This window comes from Xenopus laevis, chromosome 6L (genome assembly GCF_017654675.1).
Source record: "Xenopus laevis strain J_2021 chromosome 6L, Xenopus_laevis_v10.1, whole genome shotgun sequence".
Classification (NCBI taxonomy): Eukaryota; Metazoa; Chordata; class Amphibia; order Anura; family Pipidae; genus Xenopus; species Xenopus laevis.
Genome location: NC_054381.1, coordinates 115,626,270 through 115,635,573, shown reverse-complemented (window position 1 = coordinate 115,635,573; position 9,304 = coordinate 115,626,270). Strand labels below are relative to the sequence as shown.

Here is a 9,304-nt window from a genome sequence, read left to right as displayed (position 1 = left end):
CACTGTATACTGGACAGTGATTGAGTCATGATTACAATTGTGATAAACACTGTGGCACCACAATAAAGTTTTGCCATCAGAGGTTTTACATCAGATAAGAAGCATCACTTGGAGTAAAAGACGGGCAGAACAAGTGCTTGTCTTATCAAGTGTGTTTTCCCTTCTACTCCATTAAGAGTTTTATAATAGAAGACTCTGCATTTTTTATACATTTATCAATAATTAAATAACTATTTGCCCTTATGCCTTTACCATATAGAAATATTATTTTAATTTTATAAATTGTTTAATTAATAAATAAGTAGAGCTATGTACTAACACCAGTCTGAAGCCGTAAGCCCCAGTTTGCATGCAAGAAGAAAGCATTCAAATACTAATTTTCTGAGCTGAAACAAAACTGTTGAATAAGAATAAGTTATGAGTACTCATAAATAATAACTATAAAGCTTATTTAATTGATCCCTGTATCCATATGTATAGTGTCCATTCGGTGCTTTAAATATATTTTATTTTCTTTCTATTGCAGAAAAACTCAAGAATGAATCTATCCAATTTCATTATATGGATTATTATTTTCGGACTATTTCAACTTTTTTGCACGAGCACATCAGGTAAATAGAGAATCTAAATGTTATCGAATTTATCGAAATTATAATTTGTGAATTTAGTTTTTTTTTAATTTTCTCACTGTTTCCCATTTAACATTGACTTTCATGATTACTTTATAAGAATTATAGTTGAAATAAAAATGTGTGGCCAAGTAGGTCTTTAGTAAAACTATGATTGTTTTTGCAGAATATACAGAAGAAATGGAAATTAATGATGACATAAACAATAACAACACAGCTATAATCCAGAGAGGCGTCAACCGGCATTTGAAATATGTTGTCCCAATAGCCGTAATTGGGTCATTGCTGGCAGTTACTTTGCTTGGTACTACTGCATGGTAAGCAACTTTACTTAATGGGGAAATATATCTTTTTATTGAAATATATATATATATATATATATATATATATATATATATATATTTATATATATATATATATATATATATATATATATATTTTTTTTTGTAATTCAAAGCTTTATTGATATTGCAAAACAAGTTCATACTCACATCTTTAAATTTGCACAATCTATTTTGTAAAACATTTTGACATTGATTATTCTATCCATTGAGCCTTCTTCAGGCAGTGGGGGGGGGTTCTATTTTTAATCATCCAAAGATATAACATTGCACAACAAGTGCTAATATTATCCACATGCACTAAAATGGTATAAAATGTGCTTATTCTTTCTCTCTACAGGTTAGTGTATGTAAAGAAAATGGCAAAAAAGAGAGCTAATGATGTGGAAAACCAAGCAGCCCAGTCACAGAACAATTCTACAACGCCTGAACGGTACGATTGCTTTGTAAACCTCAACTGGCTTTTCATTTACATTTGTAGGCCAAACATAGAGGGGCAGATTTATCAAGGGTCGAATTTCGAATTGAAAAAACGTCAAAATTCGCATTCAAAAAGACCAACCGAAATTAAGTCAAAGTTTTTTTTGGGTGGAACAGGTCTGTTTTCGGTCAAATAGGTCCGTATTCTGGCGAATTCGAATTGTTCGAGTCGAAGAAATAGCGTATTCGATCTAATTTGATCGAAGTTTTTCCCAAAAAATACTTAGATTTTTCAAAGTCCACCAATTGACTCTAAATAGGTTCTAGGAGGTCCCTTATAGGCTAAAACAGCAATTCGGCAGGTTTTAGATGGCGAATGGTTGAAGTCAAATTTTCAAAGAGACAGTACATGATTCATTTCGATATTCAAATTTTCTTCAAATCCGAATTGAATTTGGACTATTCCCAAGTCGAAGTACACCAAAATAGCTTGAAAGTCACATTTTTTTTCATTCGAAGATTCACCTTGACCGTTGATAAATTTGCCCCCAAATGTTCATCCATAAATTTCCATAAAATGATGGCTTCTAGGCACAACTGTAATGAAAAGTGTACAGTGTTGCTTGTCTTGGTCTCTGTCTTTTGCAGAGCCAGCTCTAGTTTTACCCGTTGTCACAAATCTGCTGATATACATATTGACTAAACTTCAATAAATTGTTCTTTTCTTTAGTTTCTTCAAGGCTCTGTATGGAAGAATTAAGCAAAAGTTGGCAAAGAAGAAGCCAGTTCCTGATGTGGAGAACCCACCAGGATCGGTTCAGTCTGAGCAAAAATCTAAACTGTAAGCATCAGTTAACTATATTATCCCATCTAAGTCATTACTTTGCTTTCTATTTATTCAATAAAATTTTAGTGCACCCCACAGTGATTATAATTATTTACCCGATACCATAGGCTGGTGCCTCTAGTTACTCAAAACTGTACAGGCCTGGGGTATTTCTGTATAATGTATAAATAAAATTACTCTTTTGAATCTATGTATATGTACTTAGGGTTGCCACCTGTTTTGACCCTGACAGCCCGGTATTTTGAAGGGCTGCCCGGGTCCAAACTTCCTGCCCGGTTTTCCAAATAAGGAAAACCGGCAGGATTCCCTTGATTGATACGTAATAGCCTGCCCCCTGACGGCACAACAACGCCCATCTATGTCACAGCCCCGCCGTTTGATGCCATGGCCCCTCCCCTGCCCTGTCTCATGTGGGAAGGTGGCAGTCCTATATGTAATATATTTGGGATACACAAAGAATTTTCTTTATATTTCATGGTTGTTTAGTACAAAATATTGCCATGGATTATTCAGGCCAGATAACCTGATTTATCTTCATATTTTGGCACATTCATTTCACTAGGAGCTGCCATACTATTTCTCATTATTAATCTATCCATATTGTAGTAAAAGTTGGGAACTCTAGGCATAAAACAATAGTGAAATAATTTCATAATACTTAGATTTACAGAGAATTTACATGTATGTTCTCTCTGTCATGGCTGCACATGAAAGGGAGAGAAATCATATTGCCATAATGTTAATTTACACAAGCACTACAGTTTAATAAGATGCATTTATAATCATTTAATTAGAGGTAGTCACCGAATGGGTTTTATTTATTCTGTTTTGGCTCAGCATAAAATATGTGGGCTAGTATACTCGTATCAAATGTCAATGAACCCTGTATTTCTTTAGTTTCTTTAGGTCTTTATTTGAAAAACTGAAGCTGAAGAAAACAGAAAAAACAGTAACTCAGTCAGCTCAGCCAGAGGAGAAATCAACGGTCTCTAAAAGTCTTATAAGGTGAGTAAGCCTCAATTAAAGTGGATACAGGAAATGGCTTCATTTCAAATGTCCTTTTATGGATATACACTATATTGAGATAATTATCATATAGAAACATGCAAAATGTGTTGTCTAATATACTCTGACTATATGTACTAAATTTCAACCCTTTGTTTTTTTAGATTCTTCAGATCTTTATTAGAAAAACTCAAGCTGAAGAAAAATGAAAAACCAGTTGAGATTGACATTGAAAAAGCACCAGGGTCAGTTCAGCCAGAGCAGAAACCAACGGCAGCTGAAATCCCTGTTAGGTTTGTAATCCTCATTTAACTATATTCCGCCACTTAAAGGATTGGTTCACCTTTCAGTTCATTTTTAGTATGTTATAGATTGACTAATTCTGTGCAACTTTTCAACTGGTCATTTTTTCTTTTTTATAATTATATTTTGTTCCCCCATCTAAGAAACAAATGCTCTGTAGGGCTACAAATTATCATTACTGCTACATTTTATTACTCATCTTTCTATTCAGGTCCTCTCCTATTTATATTCCAGTCTCTCATTCGAATTAGTGCATGGTTGCTAGGGTAATACGGACCCCAGCAACAAGATTGCTGCAAATGCAAACTGGAGAGCTGCAGAATAAAAAGCTAAATAGCTGAAACCCCAAAAAATAATAAAAAAATAAAACCAGTTGCATATTGTCTTAGAAAATGACTCTCTGTATCATTAAGGGGCATATTTATCAAGGGTTGAATTTAGAATTTAAAAAAAACGCAGAATTCAAATTCAAAAAGACCAACCGAAACTAAATTGAAGTTTTTTTCTTGCCCAAATAAGTCCGTTTTTGATTGAATAGGTCCGTATTTGGCCATATTCGAATCAAAGTAATAGCACATTCGAACCAAAGTTTTTCCCATAAAAACTTTGATTTTTCAAAGTCCACCAATTGACACCAAAGGAGGTCCTCCATAGGCTAAAACGGCAATGCGATAGTTTTTAGATGGAGAATGGTTGAATAGAATTTGGACTATTCCCTAGTTGAAGTACACAAAAAATAGCTCGAAATTTCGAATTTTTTGAAATCAGAACATCATCTCGACCTTTGATAAATCTGCCCCTAAAAGTTAAAGGTGAACAACCACTTTAAGCACATAGTTTATTTTATGTAAAGTGGCTACACTTTATATCAAAAACCCAAAATAGCTAAAGCCCCAAAAAGGTTTGAAGGCCTCAACAAATATTGTCTTTAGTTCATTTGGGTGTCTTTGCTCATGTTTAGACCTGCTCTCAATGTATAATCAGTCACTGGTGAATATTACATTGTGTATTTTGCGATAAGCAACGGTTTAGCATTATTAACAACTGCTGTGGAGTTTCGTTAAATATTCTGTCACTAAAAAGTCTTTGTGCTTGTGAAATTTTATAATATTTATTTGTTGGCAAACTTTGCGATGAAGTCGTTGAGGTCTGTAATCAGTCAAAAGGACGCAAAATGGTCGCTAATGTTCGCAAACATCTTTTCGCAGGTTTTTTGAGCTAGCACCACATATTATATTCCCCCTAAAGGCTTTTCTTTTAACATTGCTTATCTATGCACAAATACTTTATTTAGCAATAGGGATCAATTTACTTTAATTTGTTGCTCATTAAAATGTGTTAGCATGGGTTATTCTGCCTGTGACATATTAGTCATCTTCATATTTTGAATTATTCTTAACATTAAAATTCATTGCACTTTTTTTTGCTTTTTAGGTCTGTGCTTAAAAAACCTAAAATGAAGAAGAAGAAGACAAAGCCGACAACTAAGAAGTTGGCGAAAAAGAAGACAAAGCCGACAACGAAGTTGGCAGAGAAGATGACAAAGCCGACAACAAAGAAGATGGTGAGGAAGGTGAAGAAGAAACAAGTTAATGAAGCGAAGAACCTACCAACAACAGCTGAAAGCTCTGATAGGTTTGTACCCACATTTAAATGTGTATTTTTCTTTAGCAAACCAACTTTCACTGAAACAGTGTCTGGCTGTAGCTAAAGTACCTTCCTATATATGTTCAATCACCTCTCCAACAACCAACACATACTGCTCAATATAATGACTACGGTAATTACCTAGGGGCAGATTTATCAAAGGTTGAGGTGAATTTTACAATTCAAAAAAATTCGAATTTCGAGCTAATTTTTTTTTGTGTACTTCCGACTAGGGAATAGTCCAAATTCGATTCGAATTTGAAAGAAATTCATAAATTCGAATATCAAAATTTATCATGCACTGTTGAAGGTTTTTTTGTGAAAAACTGATTTGAATTTGATCAAATGCACTATTACTTCGATTCGTACGATTCGAATTTGGCCAAATACGGACCTATTCAATCAAAAACTGACCTATTTGGTAAAAAAAAAAGACCTAATTTTGGTTTTTCAAATTTGAAAATTCAACCCTTGATAAATATGCCCCTTAATGATACAGAGAGTGTTATTTTAAGACAAATATGCACCTGGTTTTTATTTTTTATTATTTTTTGGGCTTTCAGTTATTTAGCTGTTAATTCTGCAGCTCTCCAGTTTGCATTTTCAGCAATCTGGTTGCTGGGGTCCTTATTACCTTAGCAACCATGCACTAATTTGAATAAGAGTCTGGAATATAAATAGGAGAGGGCCTGAATAGAAAGATGAGTAAAATAAATGTAGCAGTAAAGATAATTTGTACCCTTACAGAGCATTTGTTTCTTAGATGGGGGAACAAAATATAGACTTACAGAGCATTTGTTTCTTAGATGGGGGAACAAAATATAATTATAAAAAAGAAAAAATGAAGACCAATTGAAAAGTTGCATAGAATTAGTCATATAACATACTAAAAATTAACTGAAAGGTGAACCACCCCAAAATCTATGCCACGTGCTTTACCACTGTATTAAACTATGTAAAACTATTAACCGCTACACACGCAGGAACTTTAGATAGTATATTTATGAGATGCCAAACCACTTTTCAACCTATTATGTATGCCACAAAACAAAAGACTATAAAAGTACTGATGATCGTTACACATTTCTGTTTGTAAAGGAAAGAGCACAGAGAAAATGCAGAGAGAACAGAAACTCCTGTAAAAAAGAGCCTTCCAAAAGCTGAAAGTGCCGCTTTATCACCAACCGCTTCAAGTTTTCTGGAGCCTCCGATACCAATATATGAAAAGCCTTCTAAGAATCGGAAATTGTGAGTCTTCTAATCATAAGTTGCATTAGCTCATGCCTTTATTATATATTTTTAAATAGTGATAATGTAGCATTTTATAGCAAAGAACAGACCTGAAATATGATATTGGGATGAATCAAAATAATGGACACCTATAATGAGAGGAAAAGAACCAAAACTGTTTTAGATATCTTAGTCTTTGTATTATTTTGTAGTTGCAATTTTATATTAAACAGTGAGTAGTAGAATTTCAATCACTGTTTCAATAAGGCCCCTATCCCAATGAGCTGACATATGTTAGAGTTGGATTGTAATATACCAGTAAAGGCCAATTGTAGCTCTTTTTTGCTGGTTAAATAAAGGCATGTTTGTATGACCTTGCTTTTTTGTGTGTGTACAGGAAACAACAATCTGTAACGATTGAAGAGAAAATAAGTAACACAGACGACACAAAAGGCTTGATGCAGCAGTTGATAGCATTGCAGAACAAGTCACCTGACCTCAAACTGTGGTATAGTATAATTATAATAATTAATATTATATAATAAGTACCTAACTCTATACACCAACAACAGTTATTTAAATTAATACAAATAATTAATAATACTTATATAGATAGTCATAAAGTAACGTATACAATGATGTGTAGCGGCGTAATACAGCACTGCACAGTCTGGTATAATAATACATACATATGTGTGTGTTGCTTATGGTAATGGTAAAGCAGTGAAAAGCACTGCAATAGCAATAGTAACAATTAACAATAATAAAGTAACAATTCTATCATTTATAGTGTGGTCAGCTATGAACGGTTTGAATACAATAATGAGGAAGATGCACCATCACTGAAAGTTGAGCTACAAGCTCCTCCTTTACCACCAAAGACTTCAGAACCTGCGGAATCGAAGAGGTGAGTTTGTTAGGTTCTGTAACCCAAATCATTATTTCATTGGTAAAATTCAGATTTAAGACATTTTATTCTTAAAATAATACAAATATTATTGGGTAGCTGGACAGTGCACTGCTACAGGGAGTTGTATAGTCATTATCAGTAAATCATTTTTACATTCAATTTGCATAACAAAATTTAATGCAAGAAATTCACCTTTTAGAGCAGGAATTACAATATACAACCCCATATTGTGCAAATGTCAACATTAACACAAATTTTCTATCCCACAGTGATGTGAAAAGTCAGGACTATGAACTGAAATGTAGTGATGAGGAAGGTGAAGTTCCTTTGGAAATATTGCTGGAAAGAATGGACTTGCAACAGCAGTCTGAAGGGCCCAAGAGGTGAGTTTGCTCAATTATATGGACCACACTTTATGTCCTTTTGGAAATTCAGATTTCATTCATTTTAAGCATAAACTTAAAAAATGGTATTAGGCAGCAGTGTAGTTCATTGCTACAGTGTGTTGTTAATAAATATTTTTTTCTTTATATTATCTGCATAACAGATAATAACCCAAATCATTATTTCATTGGTAAAATTCAGAGTTAAGTCATTTTATTCTTAAAATAATACAAATATTGGGTAGCAGGACAGTTCACTGCTACAGGGAGTTGTGTAGTCATTATCAGTAAATCATTTTTTACATTCAATTTTCATAACATAAAATATAATGCAAGAAATTCACCTTTTAGAGCAGGAATTACAATATACAACCCCATATTGTGCAAATGGCAACATTAACACAATTTTCTGTCCCACAGTGATGTGAAAAGTCTGGACTATGAACTGAAATGTAGTGATGAGGAAGGTGAAGTTCCTTTGGAAATATTGCTGGAAAGAATGGACTTGCAACAGCAGTCTGCAGGGCCCGGGAGGTGAGTTTGCTCAATTATATGGACCACACTTTGGGGCCGTTTCACTAACTTCGAGTGAAGGATTCGAAGTTAAAAAACTTCGAATTTCAAAGTTTTTTTGGGCTACTTCGACCATCGAATGGGCTACTTCGACTACGACTTCGAATCGAAGGATTCGAAGTAAAAATCGTTCGACTATTTGACCGTTCGATAGTCGAAGTACTGTCTCTTTAAAAAAAACTTCGACCCCCTAGTTCGCCATCTAAAAGCTAGCGAAGTCAATGTTAGCCTATGGGGAAGGTCCCCATAGGCTTGGCTAACTTTTTTTGATCGAAGGATATTCCTTCGATCGTTGGATTTAAATCCTTCGAATTGTTCGATTCGAAGGATTTAATCGTTCGATCGTTCGATCGAACTATCTGTGCTAAATCCTTCGACTTCGATATTCGAAGGATTTTAATTCCTAGTCGAATATCGAGGGTTAATTAACCCTCGATATTCGACCCTTAGTGAATCGGCCCCTTAATGTCATTTTGGAAATTCAGATTTCAGTCATTTTAAGCATATTATCCATATCCCAAAAAATGACAACATTGAATGAAATGCAATGAATGACATTAACATTACAACTTTATACCTTTGTTTCACACACAGTGAAGCGCAAGACGTACATATCGAAATGGTTGATGACGCCAATGTTGAAGAGCAACGTGACTCTTCATATCTAGAAAAAATGTTCTATTACTTATTAACAAGTGTGTATGCAGTGCAGACATATATCCCAGCATTTTTAAGTTCTTCAGAACCTGAGAGGTGAGTTTGCTTGAGCCAAATCATTATGGAAATTGTAAGTGCAATATGGGTTTAGCACAACCTCAAATTAAACAATTTAACATTCTTTTCTAATGTGCAGAGAGATGCAACCTGAAAAGACTGAAGACACCAGTGTTGAGCAAGGTGAACCTCCATCATCAGCGGAGCAGAAAAAACCTCAGTAAACCTTTGGACCTGTAACGGATCACCATTCCCGACTGCTAGATATACTTTACACGACAAACTTCAAGCCAATATTAATT

The 9,304-nt window shown here is 34.2% G+C and overlaps 1 protein-coding gene across 1 annotated transcript; it reads left to right on the top strand.

Annotated features, from left to right (window-relative positions):
- Positions 1–504: 504 nt before the first annotated feature.
- Positions 505–9,304, top strand: LOC108719220 (nucleolar protein dao-5). The gene is made up of 14 exons (XM_018267940.2): positions 505–611; positions 796–946; positions 1,311–1,403; positions 2,121–2,231; positions 3,135–3,242; positions 3,407–3,535; positions 4,980–5,180; positions 6,291–6,440; positions 6,820–6,930; positions 7,213–7,329; positions 7,602–7,715; positions 8,136–8,249; positions 8,883–9,041; positions 9,142–9,304. Exons 1-14 carry the CDS (start codon positions 539–541, stop codon positions 9,224–9,226), a joined length of 1,716 nt encoding a protein of 571 aa, XP_018123429.2. The 5' UTR covers positions 505–538; the 3' UTR covers positions 9,227–9,304.